This window comes from Pempheris klunzingeri, chromosome 11 (assembly GCF_042242105.1).
Source record: "Pempheris klunzingeri isolate RE-2024b chromosome 11, fPemKlu1.hap1, whole genome shotgun sequence".
Lineage (NCBI taxonomy): Eukaryota > Metazoa > Chordata > Actinopteri > Acropomatiformes > Pempheridae > Pempheris > Pempheris klunzingeri.
Genome location: NC_092022.1, coordinates 16,414,103 through 16,437,760, shown reverse-complemented (window position 1 = coordinate 16,437,760; position 23,658 = coordinate 16,414,103). Strand labels below are relative to the sequence as shown.

Sequence of the window (23,658 nt, the reverse complement as noted above, 5' to 3'; positions counted from 1 at the left end):
GAGTCTGCGCAGTAAGAACGAATCATGAAAACGGAGCTTAGTATGAAAAACCGACCGAAAGAGTAACAACCTGTTGATAAAAAAAAAACACAACCGGTCATATTTGCCTTTAAGAACTGGAAATGAGAGCTCTTCTAGCATGGAAAGAAACAATTCGTGAACAATGGTGAGAGTCTGAATGTTTGCGTTTACGCTGCCAGGCTAGGCCCTGTGCTGGGATGTAACGCTAGGTGGTTAGCAACGGCGGTTGCTATGTAAACTAGTGTTAGCCAGCTACTTTAGCTAGCATTAGCCCTACAGCATATCGATAATTGTACAAAAATGACTGAGAGATAGTGAAGCTGGGGTATACTTTTTGTATGTAAGATGTCATGCAAAATAGTTTTCTTATCAACAGAGAAGCATGTCACCTTTCTTTTGTAGCACATTAGGTCGGAACTAATGTTAATGTTAAGCTAGCTGTTGTTAACGGCCAGTTCTTGGCTGCTGCTGCACGTCACTGCTTGTTGGGAAATGTTGATTTAAGAAGCTACCAAGCTAACTGTGTCTGTACCCCTACCGATCCAAGGTGACAGATTTATAAATCGACAGTCGAAACTTTATTACAATCCTAATATTGTTTGCAGTGATGAAGGTCCTCTGACTTGGTTGTCTTCTGCAGAGCTTTCAGCCTTCAACTTTGAGCTTTTTGGCTGAAAGCTCTGGGAAAATCAATCAAGTAAGTGAACATTGTGATGGGATTTTGTTTTGTAATTCTGACATTTCCAGTTATAAAAGAAAACGTGAAAAGCAGAAAATAGAATGATGAATAGAATAGAATAATGAGACGCTTGAGCCCTTGAATGTTTGGCATCTCTCTCATAAATGACTTTCAAAATGGATGGATGAAATGAAAATAGCTGTTTTTATCGACTACTTGATTAATTGTATCACTGATTCACTATCATTCTCTTTTGCAGTGTTTATGATCTTGCCTTCAAGCCAGATGGCAGCCAGCTCATCATTGCTGCAGGGCTTCGTGTCCTTGTAAGGCTTTCCAGTTTTCTTTGGCTCTTCTAGGCACGCATCAAAAAATACATGCATTATCATTACATTCAATGAATTTCGTTTTTGTTGCAGGTTTATGACACAGCAGATGGTTCTATTGTCCAGCCTTTGAAAGGACACAAAGACATAGTCTACTGTGTGGCCTATGCTAAAGATGGTACTCAGTTGACTTTCTGTTCGTACACTGTATTGTCTTTTTTCAGTCATCATCGTTATCTTACCAATTACTACATTCTTCTGCAGGTAAAAGATTTGCCTCAGGGTCTGCAGACAAAAGCATCATCATCTGGACGTCTAAACTGGAGGGTATTTTAAAATATACGTGAGTGTCATTTTTTTCTCATTACATTAATATTAATGCACCTTCTGCTGTGCATACTCCCTCCTCATTTTTTTTTCATCTGTTTATCTGTAGTCACAATGACTCGATCCAGTGTGTTGCCTACAACCCTGTCACTCACCAACTTGCCTCCTGCTCTTCTGGTGACTTTGGTGAGTCTATACTGGACTTTAAATCTTGTACATAATATATTATAAACCTATAAATATGTTTAAAAAGAGAGGATGCTCCCATGGGGTGCTGGACATTTTACTTACCTTTTACATTTTTAGGTCTGTGGTCCCCGGAGCAGAAATCTGTAAACAAACATAAAGTGAGCAGCAAAATAACATGTTGTGGGTAAGTGAAGTCTGTAGTTATAACTGCCTGCAACACTGGTACGCTTTAATGTGACACATTTATGTTGAAAGGTTTCATTTGATTCAAGGTGGACAAACGATGGCCAGTACCTTGCCCTTGGCATGATGAATGGAGTGGTGAGCATCCGGAACAAGAATGGAGAGGAGAAAGTGAAGATAGAGCGTCCAGGAGGCTCCTCCTCTCCTATCTGGTCCATAGCCTGGAACCCCTCAAAGTTAGTCTTTCTTCATTATTGCAGCATAATATTGTAGACAAAATAGATTTTTATTATTTACTCTTCCACATGTCCATACATGTTACCATGGTTTTAAGTTTTGATGTGTGTATGAGAGTACATTGCACTTTAAGTAAATAGCTTGTGTGGGGCCAGCAGGTGGCAGTGGTCATCCAGCGAATGGTGGAACTGCATCTGTGATGGAGCGGATTATGATGCCTTTGAGCAGCTGTCTCGGCTCTTTGATGCCCCCTACAGCCAAATCCAGGAGCTCAGCTGTAGCCTCAGCACAGGGTTACAGAACAGGTTATTTGAGAGGAACAGACAATCAGGAGGATGAAAATTTTCAGGAGGAAGGGTAAAGAGGCCAGTGATGAGAGACAATGATAAGATGCACCAGATATATTATTATTGGTTTACTTTGTGATGTATGATAGGCCATCACAGGGAGGTCAGAGCATGAGTTCAGGCAGGGAATAGCTTCTCTTGAGCTGCTAGTGTTTTAGTGTCTTGCCCGTGGGCGATTTGACGGGGTGAATTGTTGAGCGCAAGAAATTAGATGGATAGAGATACATGGGTTCACTGTACATGACAATAATTAAGATAAATATAGTATTCTATCTTGCCATGCATTTGAAATTGGCTGAACCAAAACATTGTAAAGCTAAAAGTTTTCCATTGATTTCCATTGTCAGAGGAAAAGGCTCGACCATATGTCCTCTAGTTGAAGGGTGGCCTCTCTGCTTTTATTAACACTGTCATAATTACCTAAACAGGCAAAGCCCTGTCAGTACCGTATGTTGACAGGAGTACTTAAGCCTAAAGTCATTTTTGTTGTAATTTCACAGAGATGAGCACAATGACATTCTGGCTGTGGCAGACTGGGGTCAGAAGCTGTCCTTCTATCAGCTCAGTGGAAAACAGGTGAGTATCACACATCTACATAACCAAAAATCCCAAATTACATATATGCTTAAAAACAAACAACATGCTGACTTGGCAGTTTACTTCTCCTATGTCACCTACAACTGTTTAAAGGGGCATTCATATTACCAAATATAGGCAGCCTCATTAGCTTGGATGGCAGTACCAGAAGACTTATAGCACTTTGAATCACTATCAGCTAACTGTGTTATGTGCTATTACTTGCTATAGAAATAAAAATCATACTTGAGTCTGGCTATTGGTCCAAAATATATGCTATTAGAATGACTTTACCATGTTTCCTGTTGTAATCAGACTGTCAGGGTCTATTGAAACCATAACAGTACATTGGACGTGATCCTGCTATACTCAATGTCCCTTCTTCCTCCTAAATTCCCGGGGGGCACTACCATAATTATAGACAAATATGCGCTGTTCATTACTCTGCCGTTATGCCTTAGGCTCATATATTGTCATCGCTCTATTTACTTATTTAATTGAACATTCTGTTTTGATTACAACACCAGGAATTGTTCACAGTGAAAGAAAATAACTATGGACTGTCAGACAGCTTTTTCCACAGTGAGGAGAAACAGATGCACAGAGTTGGGGAACGGATATGATGCCGTACAAATGGACTCTGAACACTAATACAATAGAGGCTATTTAAACCAGAGAAACACTTTCTTTTTTGTCTGTCTTTTCATCAAACACTCAAAGGGATGGTTGAATATACTACAGACTTTGATGTGTTTCAGTCCAGACAGTGGGAAGTGTTGACCCAGGTCCCTGGGCAATAAATATGAGAAATACTTGCTGTACTCTTGGTTTAATGTCCACTTCTCTCTTTGTCTCTCTCAGATTGGAAAAGACAGGACTCTCACCTATGACCCTTGTTGCGTCAGTTACTTCTCCAAGGGCGAGTATATAGTCATGGGCGGCTCTGATAAACAGGCCTCCCTCTACACTAAAGACGGTGTGCGGCTGGGCACCATTGGAGAGCAGAATGCCTGGGTGTGGACGTGCCGGGTTAAGCCTGACTCCAACTATGTGGTGGGTCCACAGCTTGTGAATCCATATGTCTAGAGAATGTATCCCTACCCTTAAATAATCATGTGTGTCGGAGTGAGGGAAGACATAGGAAAAAGTAATGCAAGACACTGGTGACGTTCAGACATGAGATTCAGAGTGCCAGTCTGCATTTGATACATTGTCTCGATTTGATATCACAGTGCCTCTTTAGAAACACAGACACACAAGTCATTTTATATTACAGTAACACCTTAACAGCTTTTACTTTCACCATATTTAACTGAAAGTGATGAGGCATACAAGAGAGAATTGGTTGCTGGCAGTTTCTCTCAGTTCTACTGTGTAGATGCTCTAACAACAGGAACATTTTCCCACTCTCACAGTCTTTTCTTAGAGGTGTTAATAGGATGTACAGTTACATTGTTATCTCTTATCTAGGTGCTGGGCTGCCAGGATGGGACCATCGCGTGCTACCAACTTATCTTCAGTACAGTTCATGGCCTCTACAAGGATCGCTATGCTTATAGAGACAGCATGACTGATGTCATTGTCCAGCACCTCATCACTGAACAAAAAGGTACATGTTTGCTTTAGCAGGACTTATAGAGATGCCACTCCAAATTATAGGTTGGATGTGTCTTGAGGCATCACAGTTAGTGGCTTGATTAAGGGTATAGAGTCAGTATTTTCTGAACTGAAGTTTCAACAGTGACAATAAATTTAAATGAATAGATTATTTTTCTGTTGTCATCAACAGTCATCCAGTTACTATTTTGTAAGGGTAGACAGTCTGCTATTCAAACTTTGTGTAAAAGGCTTTGTTTTTATAAAGGAGATGAAGAGCAGCGTGGGCAGCAGTCAACCCTGAGCAGACCTATTCAGCAGGATACATTGACAAAGAAAATTAAACTTGCGACACCCTCCCAATAATTCCACTCTCCCTTGATTTCTTTGTTTCCCTAGTGAGGATCAAGTGTCGTGAGCTGGTGAAGAAGATTGCCATCTACAGAAACCGTCTTGCTATCCAGCTGCCTGAGAAGATCCTCATCTATGAGCTCTATTCAGATGACTCCTCAGACATGCACTACCGCATTAAGGAGAAAATTTGCAGGAAATTTGAATGCAACTTGCTGGTGGTCTGCTCCCAGCATATCATCCTGTGTCAGGTCAGTGGAAATAGATTGTGCAGTGTAATGCTTATAAAAACAAAGCATCCAAAACACTCTTTTAAATTTGTTAACATAAAAATTCTTGCTTGCTTCTTCCAGAGCCTGTTTGTATTTTAGGTCCTCTCTCACATAATGAGGCAAACAGTTTTACTCTAGATGCGTCTCAGATGTAATTCTTCTGACCTGCACTGACACTCTTGTTCTTTGTAAATTACACTAATGCACACTTGACAGATTGCGCGAGAGGCTGTAGAGACATTTGAACACTATTAACATGATGGAAGCAGAGTGAATCAGTGTTTAACCATTCAATACTAGCCCAAACAGCCCAGAGAAAAATGATAATATCATGGAATTGCTGGTTTCCCAGATGTTTCTGCCTAGTTTGCAAAAGGCTCCAGCTGTGCATATGCTCTGCAGGCTCTGTCTCTCTCCCTCTCTCAACCCTTTTCAAACTGCATAAAGCAAGACAGTTGAATGAAGGGGAAGGACCACAGTCTGTTGAACCAGTGGGTGTCCCTCGGGGTTCCTTTCTGCTTCTTGTCTCTATGTGTTTGACAGAGGCTGGTAGGGAGGAGGAGCAGCCATAACACAGAGGTTATTTTCTTTTAAATCTGTCTGTGTGTGACAGAGGTGCTTCAGAGCTCTCTCTAACAGGCATGCTCGTGTTTCATGCCTCAGACAGCTTTTTGACCATATAAATGGGCTGTGCTCATATGGGCTGTGTATATCTGTGCCAAATCAAATCATTGTTTATCTTTATAGCGTTGCTTTCTGACGTTGAGCCGCACTTTGCAATGTTTAAAAGAACAATGTGCTAAGATTTGTTAGACAGTTATGAGTATGTTTAAATAACGTAGATGATGAGATTAACTGACTGTGAAATAATAAAAACAGGATTATTTGGTCATACAGAGCCAGTCTGTGTTTCACTTGTTATATGTAATTGTGATCTCACCATTCCCACTGTGTTCTTATGCAGGAGAAGAGGCTCCAGTGCATGGCCTTCAACAGTGTCAGGGAAAAAGAATGGGTGATGGAGTCTCTAATTCGCTACATCAAAGTGATTGGTGGTCCACCAGGCAGAGAGGGCCTATTAGTAGGGTTAAAGAATGGAGCTGTGAGTATTTTGAGAAAATACATGTCCACAGTAAGTAACCTTAGAACTGGCACTTATACGGCTCATGCTTATACGCCAGTAGTCCAAGAATTTCAACATAAAAGAAGCCGCTTTCTTCCTGAAGAAAATGAGAGTGACGAGATGCAAATCACAGCATCCACTCATGCAACTGGATCTAACTAGCATTCACAGTGGCATTCTGTTCTGATTTGACTCCGATGGTCATTGTTTTTCTGATGTAGATCCTGAAGATATTCGTTGACAACCCGTTTCCCATCACGCTGCTGAAGCTGTCCACGTCAGTGCGCTGCCTGGACATGAGCGCCTCCCGCAATAAACTGGCTGTGGTGGATGATCACAACACTCTCCTGGTCTATGACATCAACAGTAAAGAACTGCTTTTTCAGGTCAGGAGGGTTAAGGGCACAGCAGAGGGGAATAACTTGGCAGATTTTGAAATACATTTCAGAGGTGCAGTGGGATGGCATTAAACAGAAACATGCATGTATGTGCAATTATTTGCATCAGGCACAGGCACATATTTTGCTCATGTGCTCCCACCTGGTCTGTGTTCCACTGTCACCTCTAGACCTTATTTTCCCGCTACCCTCTTTTACCTGCCCCCTCTCTTCTGCTGTCCCTGTAGGAGCCTAATGCTAACAGCGTGGCCTGGAACACCCAGTGTGAGGACATGCTGTGCTTCTCTGGCAACGGCTACCTTAACATCAAGGCTAGCAATTTTCCTGTACACCAGCAGAAGATGCAAGGCTTTATGGTTGGCTACAATGGCTCAAAGATCTTCTGTCTCCACGTCTATTCCATGTCTGCTGTGGAGGTACCTCAGGTGCGTCCCATGCTGTCAGCCAATATTAGTCTCAATGCACTGTTCCATGTCTTAATGTAAAAATGAATGACACCATTGCCAGTGGTCAGTTTATGTTAACAATTATGATACGATAATGACAACAAATGCATATATGGACTGCTTTTGTATTAGTTTATTACACAAGTATGAGAGGACATAATTATGTTGGTGGTCCCTTTCTTATTTATTGATTACTTTGCTGCTGTTTTCACAATGTAAAGTTTGGAATGCTTTGTTGTTGCTCTGCCCAGTCAGCACCCATGTACCAGTACCTGGAAAGGAAGATGTTTAAGGAGGCCTACCAGATCGCCTGTCTAGGCGTGACAGACAGTGACTGGAGGGACTTAGCCACAGAAGCCCTGGAGGGACTTGACTTTGATACTGCCAAAAAGGCCAGTCCGACATACACAAAAATGTATAAATAGCAACAACTCCTCCAAATGTGGCAATGGCACCTTGTGTGTACCTTAGCCTTACCTTTAGGCTTTTTGTCATCTGCAAACACTCACCACCAATTTACAGCATGTACATTACTCAGGCAGCCAAAGAGAAACACACGCAATGTTCAAATAAAATCTTTGAGGCAGGATTTTTTTTTTCAAAAGAAAACACAAAACATCAGGTTCTGAGTTAGCTGAGCTGAGCTGGATTTGCAAGATGAATGAAGAATCATGCAAGTATGTTCTGTATAATAAACCATCTGGCCTGTCAGGTTAGGTTCTATGAGGCCATCCTCTAAAGTTTTTCTCGTCTTCTCCCATTTTCAGGCCTTCATAAGAATAAGAGACCTGCGTTACCTGGAGCTCATCAATAGCATTGAGGTAATAACCTGCTCTTCAAAGAGGGAAAGACAATCCTTCAATACTGTGTGAAGTCAAGTTCACATTTTCTGTTTGGCGATTTCTGCTCAGACCAGAGCTGACATCAAAGTTAGACAAGGCTTTTGTGAGACTGGGCCAATCACAGTTATTATGGTCATCATACGTTTTGCATTGGACATGTTGACAATATGCATATATGAGTCTGTCAGAAATGTCCCCTTTAATAAGGGGACATTTCTGTAAGTGTCCATTGTATTTTTTAGAAGTAGTATTTATTTTCTAATTTCATTATGGGCTGAGAGTTTAGTGTGAGTTCAAAAGTGAGACTGGTTGCATCCACCAAGCCCATCATTTTTAGTATCCACTGTGTTGTTTGACTCGCGTTGTGTGTGATTGTGTGTACATGCATGTGAGTATTTATCTCTGCACACATGCTCGTGTATTTGTTGACTGATTTGCAGGAGAGGAAGAAGCGGGGTGAGAACGACAATGAGTTGTTCCTGGCAGACGTCTATGCCTACCAAGGGAAATTCCACGAGGCAGCCAAGCTCTACAAACGTACTGGCCACGAATCCAGAGCTCTGAGCATGTACACTGACCTGCGCATGTTTGAGTACGCCAAGGTGATAAAGCCATTGATTGACAAAAACACACATATGCATGTACAGCATACCTTTGTATCAATACGGACAGAACGACCCGAAAGCACCGCATGTTTTAGGGGTGTAGAACATATGTTTTTCTTCATCATGTGCACTTATGCCAAGTTGGGGCCCTGCACTGTGTTCAAACGGCCCCCCTTTACCGTCTGTCTTTCATCTCCTCATATATCATTGGAATCTCCACATATATCATCTGATCAGTACACACATACACATACACATCCATGCACCGTGCTTTTACACACATACCCCTATACAACACAAGGGTAACTTACACACGTAGTTACACTTGGAAATGGAGCACAAATGGAGAGAAAGAAGGCAAGCGTCTGCTTTTACATGAATACTTTGATGAGGAGGTCATTGGGAGTTGAGGCAAATTCATGCTTTATTATGTTTACATGTGGGGGGACACTTTGATCATCAGCGTTACATGCACATTGCTGGAGCAGATGACACAGCCATGACTCGTTCATGTATATTTGTGTGTGTGTGTGTATCAGATTCTATGTGTGTTTGATGTGACTGCTGTATATTTATGTGGCTGTGTCGCCATCTGGTCCCACAGGCTGTTTGTTTTAGGTAGGATGGACACCGGAGGGAAAGGCCTTCGAGCTGCCTGCTGTTTGTGTGACTCTCTTTTCCCTGTCTCGGTCTCGACCTGCATGGTTCTGGCTGTCTGAACTTGACTTCTCTTGTTCTCCTTCCAGATTAGTATTAGCATTCTAGTTGAAAAATCACCATTGGTATGTTAGTAAGTTTGTAACTGTGTGTCTTTTCTGCAGGAGTTTGTTGGAGCCACAGACCCTAAGAGCTCTCGGATCCTGATGTCCAAGCAGGCAGACTGGGCTAAGAGCAGCAAGGAGCCCAGGGCAGCAGCAGAGATGTACCTGTCAGCAGGAGAACATCTCAAAGCCATAGACATTATAGGCGAACACGGCTGGGCAGACATGTAGGTGTCAGTCACTGTCTGAAACCCTCCACAATAGTCTTCTGAGATGTTTAACCTTTTCAGAACCATCTTTTAAGATTTGTGTGAATAGTTTTCTCAAATCTATGTCTATCCATCCATCCATCCATCTATCCAATCCCAGCTGACATTGGGTGAGAGGCAGGGTACACCCTGGACTGATCGTCAGTCAATCACAGGACTGACACATAGAGACAGACAACCACTCATGCTCACACTCACACCTATGAACAATTTTAGAGTCAATGTTTAACCTAACCTGCATGTGCTAACCACCGCACCATCGTGCTGCCCTATGTCCATCCATGTTAACCAAAATACTTCTTTGAATATAGTAAATATGCACATTTCCTAGCTCATAACTTGGCAAAGGACAGTAATGTCAAGTTAATATGCGTAGAAATGTTCACACTCTCAATCTGAAATATGTTAATTTTACTGTCAGTGGTGGAACTCTCTCACTTTGACTGTCAAGTTTTTTAGACATTAATTGAATATGCTAACATCAGTGGAATGACAATAATTCAGTTTTTATTTCAAATTGGAGAGTGAACTAAGCTTGGCTCAGAGAGAGGGCAAAACAGAGTCAGATTTAAACCCTGATGTAGATTCAAACCCGGAACGTCAGGGTTAAATTCAGTGACGTGGGACACAGCTTGTGCCCAGTAGTTCAAGTTTTGAAATGAAAATTAGTTGCATATTCATATTTTTTGTGGATTTTTCAATGGGAGAGAAAGATTAAATGTCATTTAAAGAAATTCTAAATAGGTCACTAAATATGTCTCTGACAGAGTAAAAGCTATGATTGCTACTAAAGGAAATAGGGAATGATAACCTTTCCATTAGCTTTCACTCATACATGCATAATAGGAGTGTGGGGTGTGAGTGCGTGTAGTTGAAAACCAGGCAAAGTGATAAGGCGGTGTCTGGTGGTCATATCAGAACTCCCCACTGACTCCATCTGACCTATTGTCGACATGCTGTAAGCCTCCTGTGGTGCTACCAGTGGGTCAGCACAACAAACACTGCAGCTGAGCAGAGACGGGGCTCTTTAACCTGAATCTGAATTCAGTTAGTGGCCCTGACTGGTTCATATTCATTTTGGGATCATAAGCATAGTTTGATACAACAAACCCTCATATAAAGGATTGTGCTTGTTCCCCTCCTCTCCTATCCAGGCTGATTGACATCGCTCGCAAGTTGGACAAGGCTGAACGCGAACCGCTGGCAAAGTGTGCACTCTACTTCAAGAGGCTGAAGCACCATGGCTTTGCCTCAGAGACTTATTCCAAGATGGGAGACTTGCAGGCTCTTGTGCAGCTGCATGTGGATACCCGGCACTGGGAAGAGGTCTGACACACTTATATTCACGGGAAGCACACCTGCTTCACTCATCATGGCTTATATATAGAGTGTACTGAGACAATCACATAAATATAATGTGAGCCACATAGGACTGTGCTAGAAAAACTGCTGAGGTACTCAGAAACCCATATCATAAACCATTTCATGTTCACAGCTTGTTCAATTTTTGCAAGGATCTCTAGAAAAGTAAATTGTATTTGTTAAAGTAACCACAGCTGAATGAAAACAATAAGACAATACATCCTGCCTAATTTCCTTATACACTGGCAAACTTAAAGCATGCACACACTCCAGAGCTTATCATCCAGCTTTGGATTTCTCTGAATCCATGCCCACACGATGATTAGAGAGTGAGAAGCACAAAACACTCTACTGCACTGAAAGAGTATCAGCTTAAAGCTCTGCGCTGCTTCCAATCAAATTCCTCCATCAGGGTGGATCATGGTGCTCAGACAAGAAGAAAATATTGCATTTCTTTAATCCATCTGCAGTCTTTAATCGAGTTAAAGGCGTTACTGAGATGCACATTTGTGATTTGCATGCTGAAACAGAAGAGCCAAAAACAGAACATGAAATCATGATCACATGGTTCTGCTATAGTGTCTGAAGAAGTCTTCCTGGATATTTATTTGATCCTCAGAGAGGAAAAAAGAATGAGCAGAATGGGGGAGGCAGAGGTTGAGAGAACTATTAAGCTTTATGTGCTTCACTGGGGGAGGTGGACACCAAGACGGGACAGAGCACAGACTAGAGTTACAGCATGGGCCATATGGATGCTATTCACTGCACCCTCTGTTCTAAAACCAAGTATTTCTTTAAATGACTTTCGACTCACAGGCTGGGGACACACACATACTCCCTTTCTCTCCTTTACTGTATGACTGGTGTGTGTTTCTTGGCTCAGGTTTTGCTACAGGACATTTAGATTAATCAGTCACAATGACAGGCAAATATGTGCCCACAGGGCACTACAACAGCTCTTTATATCCTGTCATTCAAACAGTGTAGGAGCTGCAGTTGTAGTTCTAATTGAGTGTGAAATCAACTTAGCTCATACACTTTTCTTTGTTCTCAAGTAATTAAAATGTAGCAATGTTTTGACAGGAAGTAATGTGTGTTTCTCTGAATAATGCTTGGCAACTCGTATGTACTGAATCAGTTGATTACCCAGGGCAGTCTGATGCTCTTTTCTATACCATGTTACAATCTGTGGGACTACATCCTCATCAACTTGTCACATATACTGTATTACATCTCTCTCTCTCAGGCCTTCTCGCTGGTGGAGAAGCACCACCAGTTCAAAAATGGCGTTTATGTGCCTTATGCCCAGTGGCTGGCTGAGAACGACCGCTTTGAAGAGGCACAAAAAGGTGAGTTTGCATCACCACCAGGGCTACAGCTTCACTTTGAGTATGTTTGTACAGGTTGCACCAGAATTATCTCAATGAACATTAAAGTCTACAGCCACAGCTAGTGTTTGCATATGGAAGTGATAAAGCCTGGCCAGCTCTGGACGCAGACATTTTTTCACTACTTCCTTAAGATTCTTTGTATCCACTGTAAAACATGATCCTCTTTGCTGGAGCAGAGCAGAACAGAGCTGGGCTGCCTGTTAACTGAATGACATGCATGCATGCCTCTAATCACCAGTACTACAAGCGGCTCTGATGATGATTACCAACTGTAACCATAGTTATAATCAGCTCATAGATTTATAATTATGATCTCAGCAGGCATATTTCCTCCTCTACATAATCCTCCTCTGCCTGTCTCGACATGGGATACACGACTGAACAGGCCTGATTGTATTGGAGCTTGCCTATGGTCATGCATTTTGCTGATTGTGTGTATTTTAGTCCGGCGGTGACTCAGTATTGTGTTACTAGTGATTGCAATTGAGTCTAAGAGTGGTTTGTCGCCTGTCCACTGTGCTGGCACTGTGCTGTACACTGTGCTACAGCCTGAGAAATTGTAAACACTAGGCTGAATTGGTTGGGGATATTCAAGCTTCAAGTGAAGCTCAGTTGTTCCAAAATTTGGTTCTGGACCTCCAGGGGTCCATCAGGAGTTTCTAGTGGGTCTACAGTATTTTCACCATCCCCTGTCTTTAGTTTGAAGATATACTCTAACAGTTGCCATATTTGTTAGTTTCATTCATTAAAATCCTGGCAAAACTGGATCACTCTTACAGTTTCTAATTGATTGATAAAGGTAATTCACCTCTGTAAATGAAAAACAGGCTCATGTTTTGTTTTTCTGTGAGAGGAAAGGGGTGTGTGCTCCTTCCTAACATTAACCAACAGCAGCTGAATGTGGTTTTTATCCAGTTAGGTAGACTGATAAATATTTGCCACTAATATGTTCTGACCCCTGCTGTGGTTGCAGGGGCAGGGTCACTGGTTGGGTCGACTCCCCAAAGCTGCTTCTAATTACCCTCTGATAGGAACATGGAGCATGCAGCTCAGCTTTATTAGGGCTTTAACGTCAACATGCTTTAGTGCTTGATATTCTGGAGCAATCTCCTTGTTTGGAAAAGACGGATGTTAGTTGTTAAAAATTAGGAACACTTTGTCTCGTGTCCATTAAGTACAAGTTGATCTTTGCATTTAGGCACAATACATTAATTGAACATGCATCAGGCATAACATTCCAACTTTCTATCAGATCTTCATAAACACAAAGGACTGTCTTTGTACTTTCTGTCACTGATGTAATGTAATAGATATTTCAGAGTCAATTCATGAAAGCTGTGTTGTTCTTAACAGCGTCTGGTAGCTCTGTCCGGTTAAAATCGTTTGCCAAATAGGACACCATTGCTGAACAGTCAAAACAAAGAGCACTACCTATTCAAATGGAATAATAGCTTCATTATAAGAGACAAAAAAAACTTGTCATAACACTTTCCTAGTGTTTGATTTTAAAATAATTTCTGAGAAATCAAGTGAAAAAACACCACAACAATGTCAACTTCGCACCACAGATGTCACCCTATAAATAAATAAATAACTAAATAAAGAAATAAGGTGTCCTGGATTGAAAGACTAGACAGTGTTTCAAGGGCATTTACTGAAAATCTATCCATCACCATTTTCTTTCTTTCACTCTTTAGCATTTCACAAGGCGGGCCAACAGAACAAAGCTGTGAAAGTCCTGGAGCAGCTTACCCACAATGCAGTGGTGGAGAACAGGTTCAATGATGCAGGGTACTATTACTGGATGCTGTCTATGCAGTGTCTGGACATCGCTAGAGGTGGGACTCTTCTCTTGCACCGGAAAGCAGCATTATTATTTTACTGTAAAGCTTGATGCATTTATTGATCCTTACTAAACCTTTTGTTGTGTCTGTGACTGAATCAGAAAGCGAAGACCAGAGGGCTGAAATGCTGAAGAAATTTGAGCGTTTCCAGCATCTTGCTGAGCTCTACCATGTTTATCGCTCCATTCAGCGCTACACGGTGAGACCATGCTACTGTTGTCAACCCTAATCTTTCATAGCCAGACCAGACAAAGGTGGGTGGGGGCCTTAGAAATCACGATGCAGCCATATGATTGGCTGTCAGATTGAAACAGTACCTCCTATGTGGTCATATTTCTGTTTGGCTACAAACACATTTATGTTCCTAATATAGGTTCTTTTCACTTGAAGTGTACTGACAGCCTCTCTGCCTCTCTGCCCACTTTCTAATCAATTTTTGTTCTCAAATTTCTTCCGACTGCTGTGAGTTTGACAAGAAGGAGGTCTGGCTCTGCAAGATAATGTCAATCCAAAAAAGAGACTCAGGGTAAAGGAGAAGTTAAGATATGCACAGAGGTTGTCAGGTAAAACGAAACAAAAGAGAAGTGAGGGTGTTCAGGTAGAGACCACTGACGTTGAATTTAATCAGCTGGTACTACTCAGGAATCACCCTTATTGGACTTTTTTCCAACTGTTTTTCTTCAAAGTTGACCGACAGGTGGACGTACTACATGTTAACTGCTCAGAGTGATAGATTTGCCCTTTATGCAGCAGACAAAACGGTTCGCTCCTGAGACCTCTCTGACCCCTTTCACCGTGGTAACCAGCTGCTTGATTGATCATGATAACTGCCTAATCAGTTGTCCTCTACAAGCCCTCAGCCCTAACCTACTTACAAACAAGCAATTCCTGGTTATGAGCACTATATGGGTGACCTGGCCTGTGTCAGTGTCCTCAGTTTGTTGTTTCAGCTTTATGCTCGGCTGTGGTCACACCCCTGCAACAGTGAGGCATCGCGGTGATCCAGACCAGAGCAGGAAACCTCTATATCTCATTTTAACTCTCCTGGACAGGCACTATAGATTTGAACTATCAACTTTTGGGATAAGGTGCTGTTAGTGATTGCTTTAGGAAATTCTTCTGAAGGTGGGATGAGGCACTGATAAGGGTTAGCCTGCTTTAAGACCTGGTGGAAAGATGAAAAAATTAAGAAGGGGAGTAGGAGGGAAGGAGCTTTTAAAGTATGTAAAAAATGAGATTTGTCTCATTCTATGATCCGTTCAGCTTCCATCTCTCATTTTTCAACTGTTCTTATCTTCAGGATGAGCCCTTCAGTTCCCACATGCCAGAGACGCTCTTCAACATCTGCAGGTTCCTCCTAAACAACCTCACCAAGGATATACCACCAGGCATTTCTAAAGTGTATCCTTTCCTTTGAGAAAGTAGACCTCACATAACTTAAGACATCAAGCAAATATCTTTAGAATAAGGTATTGTGGGGCTTTTTTCTCCCTGGGAAACTCTCAAGAACAAACATGCCAATCTGAAATCAAAACTGGCAGAGACGGTGATGATAAAGTGGTGGAAAAGAGATAGAAGTGAGAGAAAACGGAAGAGTTGGCGCCATGGCGGAAACCATGCTGTTGCTGAGAGAAAGAAAAAAAAAAGGCGTGATGATGGGGAGGAGGGGATGATTCCCGTAATCTAAACAAATGCTTTGATTGCTGAACTTTGTGCATACGTGTGCATACATAAACACACTAAACAATGTGCTTTAATTTGGAAAAATACACACAAAGCCACCCACAGTCACACAGACAAATCCATGTAGCCGCACACAGTGGAGGCAGAGTATGAGGAAGGAAAGCCCAACCTTTGAGGAGGAAATCAGGCTGAGCAGCTGGGCTCCTCTGTGGCCAAACGGAGGTGTTCCAAAAACTTTGAACTTAGATTTATAGACTTAGCTGGCTGAGTCGGACTTGGGTTGAACAATTAAACACAATGTCACAGAAAAGCTGCACTAAACAAGTTACACAATAGGAGGACAGGCATTTGTCAACAGTCCCAGCCGTGGAACAGAACTGGGTGTGTGGGAGGAGCTGGAGAGTAGCTGAGTGGAGTGGAAAGGAGAGGAGTGGTGGTAAGTTTTAGGTGATGGAGGAGTGCCAGCATAAATTTGTTACAGCTGCAACTCATTGACCTGTCATTGCCATTCTCAGAGCTGCTCACTTCACAATCTGTCTCCACAAAAATACAAATAATGACAATTTCCTCAACTCAAACACAAAAACAGGCACACAGACCCGTTTAAGCATACACACACACGCCTACAAACAACCTCACCAAGGTATTAATTCCAAAGCATTAAGCCAATGTTGCAGGCTCAGCACATGGCAGTTGTTCTGCTCATTAAGAGAGATGAGGAAATATACCATTATGCCTATTTATAAATGCACACAGGTGTATACTGTTCCACATAAAAACAACTAATTTTGAATAAAACATCTGGAAATCAATAGCTCTAAAACTATTTAAGCCACCAGCTATTCTTCCTACACTAGTTTTCCTTGACCTGATTATTAGTAACACCTTGTATGCTTTGGCCAAGCAGAGTCGAAAGCTGGGTGCATACAAACTTGCCAGGTATTCTTACGAGAAGCTCCAGGAGCTGCACATTCCCTCCCGTTTCCAGGAGTCCATAGAACTGGGCAGCCTCACCATTCGCTCTAAACCGTTCCACGACAGCGAGGTGTGTTTTAAAGTTGGATTACATGCTGGTGTATTGAATTTGTTCTGAAATATTGTCCATAAATACTCTCTGAGTATTAGAGCAGTTTTCTCTGCCCAGTGTATCAGTTAAACTTCCACGTGTTTCCCACAGGACCTGATTGAGGGCATGATGTGCTACCGCTGCTCCACCAACAACCCCCTGCTGAACAACCAGGGGAGCGTGTGCATCAACTGTAGACAGCCTTTCATCTACTCGGCTTCATCGTACGGTCAGTGACGCACAAACACACTGAGTGCAGTATTTGCACATAAAGGACTCCACTTGTGTTTTTAATGTAGCGTGTCTCCTTGTGTACAGAGGTGTTGCCTCTGGTGCAGTTCTACCTGGAGCAGGGCATCAGTGATGAAGAGGCTGTGTCTCTGATTGACCTAGAAGTTCCGCAGACGGATCAGAGGGATGCACGCTGGCACGATATGGACAATGGCGGTATCCTTTGGTCATCTGCGTTATGTAACTGCCCATAAATACATACACATGCACAGATTCACAGTCACAGATGATTCACATGCTTTGTATGAATTATTAACTCCTCTCACTCTTGGTCCAGAGAGTCTGCATCCCTGACCTAACATACTGCACATCTCTTTGAAATGAAGCACGTGACTCCCCTCCGCCTTGTGACAGTTCTAAGAAGCTGTTTAGTCTACGTTGGCCTCGATTCTGTGCTGGTGGCTAAGCTGTCAGAGCTAAGTCATCTTAGCTCTTGAGCTAATAGGGTTAGCGAAGCTCTCCTGTCTCATCTTAATGACACTAACCCTCCGAGAGCCGTAGCCACAGCCCTAGTGCAGGGATTAACCTGCATTAGCCAGCAGACACTCAAGGGCATTGAGGTCTGCTCTGTTCCTCCAGAGCCACGATGTGACTGACAGGCACGACTGATTGGCATTTTGAACACTGTCACTTTTAGAATAGTCTCTGAGGCATAGTTTTAAGGCTTTTCCTGTTTTGAGAATGTATAATTACAGAAAACACGCACAACAAGTAAAATGTGATGCTGCAACTTGTGCATCGCTTGAGCTATTTGTTCTTAATTAACACCAATCAGAGCTGCAGGCTTTGAGGATGGATGATGGCTTGGATGATGCAGAGGAAGATCCATTCACGGCCAAAATGAGCTTTGAGGTAAGAAAGGACAGAGGAGATTAGGTGATTAATATTCCACCAACTGGGCAAACCAGCTGGAGAGGGTGAAAGGACGGGGTCCATAATAGAATTTGGATGTGTTTGTGTGTGTGTGTGTCCCAACAGCAGGGGGGCTCGAACTTCGTCCCCGTCAAGGTGAGTCGCTTGGTGCTGCGCTCAATGAGCAGGAGGGATGTCCTGATCAAACGCTGGCCCAGGCCGCTCAAATGGGAATACTTCCGCTCCCTGCTGCCTGATGTGAGCATCACCATGTGCCCCACCTGCTTCAAGGTACAGCATTTATAAGACACACATAACCTGGTGTCAACCACAAAGTTTACCTGTCGCTCTTTCAGATGGGTTTTTTTTTCCTGACATTTTTCTTGTCTGTTACAGATAACATTTCTTTTCAGATCTGTTTATTCTGAGCAGCTCTAATGTTTCTGTCTCTATATTTGCTCTTAGATGTTTCACAGTGAGGATTATGAGCTCCTGGTGCTTCAGCACAACTGCTGTCCTTACTGTCGCAGACCCATCGATGAACCAAACTGATCTACTTAAAACTGGAGCAGCTATTTTAAACTATTCAGTTTTTGTACCCTCAAGCTTATCTTTTTGTCCTTTGGATTTTCTGACATTTCATCATTCTGTTGCATTGTAATATAGTTGTCATTGTAAAATACATAGACATATGTTTATGCCAGTTGTGTGTGTTACATGTTATTCGTCGACCTCCTTCCCAAGAGCAGTCCCTCCTCCTCTGCATGATGTGACTGAGGTAATACCTGCAATGTTTGTGTGTTGGTCATTATTGAGTGTAAGCAAAGTGCACCATCAGCCAATCAACCCATTTGGATTATTAGGATCAGATTACTTTGGCCTATCACTGATTACATCACCACTTTAAAGGGAACATGGGTGTATAGTGTAAAAAAAATATCACTATAATAACAAATTTATTTTCAAACAGCACTATTTTAACCTAAAAGAGAACATCTATTTGTTATGTAGAGATTGTAATTATTCACAAAGACCAGATACATCCGCCAACAAGTGCATTCCACATTGAACTGAAGTTGTACTGTCACAGTATGGGACATGTCATCTGTTGTTTCGTCATGAGAATGTATTTTTTATATTGTTACAAAGGAAAAACAAGCCTTGTCAATAAAATATTTTGGTATTTTTTATTACAGTGGGTTTTTTGATGATGTTACAAAGACAACTTTAGCAATATTAACGTCTTGCTCTTGCAGATTGAACTTTGGGATTTGTCTCTGTGAATGAGAGAACTGGAGTGTGAGTGCATGCTATGAGCGCTATGCCTCACTGACTCTGATTACACTTGAGGCTGTGAGTTGAGCTCTGCATTATGCAGTGGTTAAGGATTAGGCTTTCATGGATGCAAATAAGTTGCATTGCTCAAGAAATTTCATTTGTAGTTTGTCCACTCTGAACGGTTTAAATCACAGATAGGCTGGCTCCGTCTTCGCCTTCCCTCCTACTCTCATCTCAGTCTAATGATGCATTGATGCGCATGACAGTAATGATGGGGTTTGGATAGTCGTGGCTGTAACCTCTCACCTTGAAAATGCTTAACATACTGCATAGCTATTTCTGGAGATTTCTCTCTGTAATGCTTTATGTGTGTGTGTGTGTGTGTGTGTGTAGATGTGAGAGAGAGGGAGACTGAGCTTGAGTTTCTTAATTCCATCTCTGCTAACACTTTGCTCCATGCGCGTCCTTAATCCGACTGGCCTGTTAAAAGGTGCTGCGCAACTTCAGGGATCTGCAGAGCACATCTCACCTCCACAAGATCTATCCCTCCGGCCACTCTTTTTCTCCCCCATTAGCACTACGGCTGCACGACAAGACTCTCTCACGGTATTTTAATCTGAGAAGAGGCACAGACTGTTTTATCTAGTGTCAAAGTCTCACAGGGAGAAAAAAAAAAAAAACACCACCGACTGCAGCCATGAATGGCACAGAAGGACCCAACTTTTATGTCCCCATGTCTAACAAGACCGGGTTGGTTCGGAGCCCATTTGACTACCCTCAGTACTACTTGGCCGAGCCCTGGAAATACTCTCTCTTGGCTGCGTACATGCTGTTCCTCATCATCACTTCTTTCCCCATCAACTTCCTCACCCTCTATGTCACCGTCAAGCACAAAAAGCTGAGGACACCTCTGAACTACGTCCTGCTCAACCTGGCGGTGGCCGACCTCTTCATGATCATTGGGGGCTTCACAGTCACCCTCTACACGGCCCTGCATGGATACTTCTCCTTAGGGGTCACCGGCTGCAACATTGAAGGATTCTTCGCCACCTTAGGAGGTAAGAGATGGGGGCTGTGACATCGTTAATTAATTTACCTTGTGTGACATGCTTTCATTTAGATTTTCATGAATATGAATGTTGTCCTTTGTGAATGTTGTCCACTTGTATAGCTCACTTGTAATTGAGAAAATGTGTTAAAATCTAAAATAACATGTATTTAAAAGCGTGTGTGGTGTTTAATATCAAGTAATTGCTGTATTTAAATTTGCACCTGCTTTATTTTATGTCTTAGGAGAGATTGCTCTCTGGTCTCTGGTGGTTTTGGCCATTGAGCGTTACATCGTGGTCTGTAAGCCAATGACCAACTTCCGCTTTGGGGAGAAACATGCCATCGCCGGGCTGGCATTCACATGGATCATGGCCCTGACCTGTGCTACCCCCCCTCTGTTCGGATGGTCCCGGTACTGACTGTTTCAGTGTCTAGACTCTGCTTGCCAGGCTTTAAGACCACACAAATATTATACAGATCACCTGCATACTGAAGCACCTTGGAGATTATCTTTATTTACTTGCATCACATTCAGGCAAAGACACCAAGAACAGTTTGTGATGGTGATGATGGAAATTCTTAGATTATTATTATATGTGTGATTGCAGGTACATCCCAGAAGGAATGCAGTGTTCCTGTGGGATTGACTACTACACTCCCAAGCCTGAGATCAACAACACCTCATTCGTCATCTATATGTTTGTCCTCCATTTCTCTATCCCCCTCTTCATCATCTTCTTCTGCTACAGTCGCCTGCTCTGCACTGTGCGAGCGGTAAGAACACCACTGCCAGATGCAATATATAATAATAAGGATGTGATACCTTGTTTCTCCTTGGGGAGAAACGCCTCTTTTTTCTTCTTTTTACCTTTCTCCCCTCCACAGGGGAGGTTAGTGGCATCACAGGGCAGAGTCTCTGGAGATGAGAGGGATTTATGGCTCAAGGACACTTCGGGAGGGCAGATCACTGCCAACACGGCAGCTTATACCCAGGTCCTCCAGCTGGAGGGCAGTCTGCCTTCTCAGTGTCAGCCTGATGCCCTCATTAATAATAATATAACAACATTGATAATTTATTAGCAGTCATGAATAGTTAAAAAATAATGCTTAAATTCTTCATTAAAGCAGCTATATTTGACACTTTTAAACTAAAAAGTAGTGGTGGAAAGTAATTAAGTATATTCAATCAAGTACTGTCCTTTTTTTTCAGATTTATAGGCTTATAGAATTGTTTTGTTATTGATTAAGTACAGCTGAAACAATAAGTCAATTAATGATCAATTGACAAACAAAATAACTAGTTTGATAGTAATTTCAGTTATTTTTCACGTGAAAACATTTCACGGATCATACTTCACGAATTTGAAGATTTGCTTCTTTTTTCTTTTTTTTCTTTAAATTTTTTTTTTTATCTAGTCTGTCGCTTTGGGTTCTTGGTCATCCAGATGGCAAGTCTCTGTATTTTCATAATGTTTTTAACCCAAACAATCAATAGACAAAATAATCAGCAGATTGATTCATAATGAAAATAATCATTAGTTGCAGACCTATGTAAAGTAGTAGAGAACAATCCTACTTTTACATGAATGCATGAGGAATAATACTATAACCATATAATATGTAATAGTAACAGTCACAGGGCCCAATTTTCTGTATTTTAATACATTTATTACATTTTCCTGATTATACTTACATACTTTGATTCAAGTAGCATTTTCAAAGCACTTTTACTCATATCTGAATATTTTTACAGTGTGGTTTTAGTACATTTACATGAGTAAAGGATGTGAATACTTCTTCCACTACTGATAATAAGGTAACAAATGACAATGTGAAAACAATGAGAAAATGTTATGTAATGTTTGAAACCATTACAGATGTAAGAAAACCAGTGTTAGACCATTAAATAACACACCTGTAAGTCAATTTTCTGGTCTAATCCTGTGTTTTACAATAGTGGTGACGGGCTGGCCCTGTTGTTTGCATTTGGATCACAGATTAGTCCTTTAATATGTTAATAACCTGCATCTGTCTGTGCTCAGGCTGCGGCCCAGCAGCAGGAGTCTGAAACCACCCAGAGAGCGGAGAAAGAGGTGACACGTATGGTTATTGTGATGGTGATCTCCTTCCTGGTGTGCTGGGTGCCCTACGCCAGCGTGGCTTGGTACATCTTTGCCAATCAGGGAACTGAGTTCGGACCAGTATTCATGACGGCTCCGGCCTTCTTCGCCAAGAGTGCCGCTCTGTATAACCCAGTCATCTACATTCTGCTAAACAGACAGGTATGTGCCGCAAATTGGTGAAATATTGTATAAGCAGTGGTAGCAGTTGTACTGTACTACAGTACAATTACTTGAGTATTGCTATTTTAAACTACTTTATCTTTCCATTTTACCTGCTTTTAGAGGCAATTATAGTACTTTTTATTGCAATTACTGCAGTTCATTTTGCCCTGTACTTTTGACATTAATTACTCTTGTATAGTTTCTATTTTTACTTTTTTAAATCTTTTAAATCTCTCTATCTATCTGTATTTATTTCTGTTGCTGTATTGCTGCTACACCTAAATTTCTCCTCTGGGGATCATTAAAGGCTTACCTCATCTTACATTTTTCTGATTTTACACTTTAGCTACTTTTGCTCTTCGTATTGTAAGAACAGGCTAAGTCATACTTAGTTCATTGTGAGTAAAGGACTTGAAGACTTCTTCCGCCACTGAAATTGTGTAAAAGTGTATCATCACTGTGATTCTGATGTTCATCTTCTTTTTGGCCTCCAGTTCAGAAACTGCATGATCACCATGGTGTGCTGTGGAAAAAATCCGTTTGAAGACGATGAGGCCGCAGCCGCTGCTGTATCCAAAACTCAGACTTCATCTGTCTCCTCCAGCCAGGTGGCCCCCGCTTGACCTGTACCCCCTCCTTCCCCCATCAGTGTCCCATCTGTCCCTGCACACCTAGGGACCCACCACCGCCAAGCAGCACTGTGTTCTATTGGCCAATCCTCTTGACTTACCTCTCTATGTGTCTTCACTGCAGTGGCACAGCCGCACCTTTGGTGAGCCTGACATACTCAAGAGCCAGCATGTGTATTTTCAATCCATTTAATCATGGAAAGTGTTCAGCTGGCTTCACAGAGTTTAACCCAGCATCAAGGGGGTGTTGTCCATGTGATGATCCAACTGAACACATTCCCAGCTTCCAATTACCCAAAAGACATAATAGGTGAAAATGTAAATCAACAAACCACAATGCGTGATTTCATCCATGTCAATTGTAGTTCAAGTAATTGTT

General features: G+C 42.0%; 2 protein-coding genes across 2 annotated transcripts; both read left to right on the top strand.

Annotated features, from left to right (window-relative positions):
* Nucleotides 1-68: 68 nt before the first annotated feature.
* ift122 (intraflagellar transport 122 homolog (Chlamydomonas)) lies at nt 69-19,227 on the top strand. Its single transcript, XM_070840052.1, has 29 exons — nt 69-166; nt 960-1,026; nt 1,120-1,204; nt 1,291-1,369; nt 1,463-1,539; nt 1,660-1,726; nt 1,815-1,961; nt 2,810-2,885; nt 3,747-3,938; nt 4,356-4,494; nt 4,881-5,083; nt 6,069-6,206; nt 6,449-6,613; nt 6,853-7,050; nt 7,323-7,463; nt 7,839-7,892; nt 8,354-8,515; nt 9,340-9,506; nt 10,703-10,874; nt 12,157-12,259; nt 13,999-14,139; nt 14,247-14,344; nt 15,446-15,546; nt 16,708-16,873; nt 17,006-17,123; nt 17,213-17,341; nt 17,961-18,037; nt 18,164-18,328; nt 18,503-19,227. Exons 1-29 carry the CDS (start codon nt 123-125, stop codon nt 18,587-18,589), a joined length of 3,558 nt encoding a protein of 1,185 aa, XP_070696153.1. The 5' UTR covers nt 69-122; the 3' UTR covers nt 18,590-19,227.
* Nucleotides 19,228-20,012: 785 nt separating this feature from the next.
* Nucleotides 20,013-23,273, top strand: LOC139210085 (rhodopsin-like). The gene is made up of 5 exons (XM_070840050.1): nt 20,013-20,373; nt 20,609-20,777; nt 20,974-21,139; nt 22,408-22,647; nt 23,145-23,273. The coding sequence occupies exons 1-5, from the start codon at nt 20,013-20,015 to the stop codon at nt 23,271-23,273; spliced, it is 1,065 nt and encodes a 354-aa protein (XP_070696151.1).
* The last annotated feature ends 385 nt before the right edge of the window (nt 23,274-23,658 follow it).

Coding starts and splice junctions, on each gene's coding strand:
- ift122 (XM_070840052.1), top strand. CDS start 123: ATGAGAGCTCTTCTAGCATGGAAAGAAACAATTCGTGAACAATG. Junction 1,370..1,462: donor GAGGGTATTTTAAAATATAC/GTGAGTGTCATT, acceptor GTTTATCTGTAG/TCACAATGACTCGATCCAGT. Junction 7,464..7,838: donor ACTTTGATACTGCCAAAAAG/GCCAGTCCGACA, acceptor TCCCATTTTCAG/GCCTTCATAAGAATAAGAGA.
- LOC139210085 (XM_070840050.1), top strand. CDS start 20,013: ATGAATGGCACAGAAGGACCCAACTTTTATGTCCCCATGTCTAACAAG. Junction 20,374..20,608: donor ATTCTTCGCCACCTTAGGAG/GTAAGAGATGGG, acceptor TTTATGTCTTAG/GAGAGATTGCTCTCTGGTCT. Junction 21,140..22,407: donor TGCTCTGCACTGTGCGAGCG/GTAAGAACACCA, acceptor GTCTGTGCTCAG/GCTGCGGCCCAGCAGCAGGA.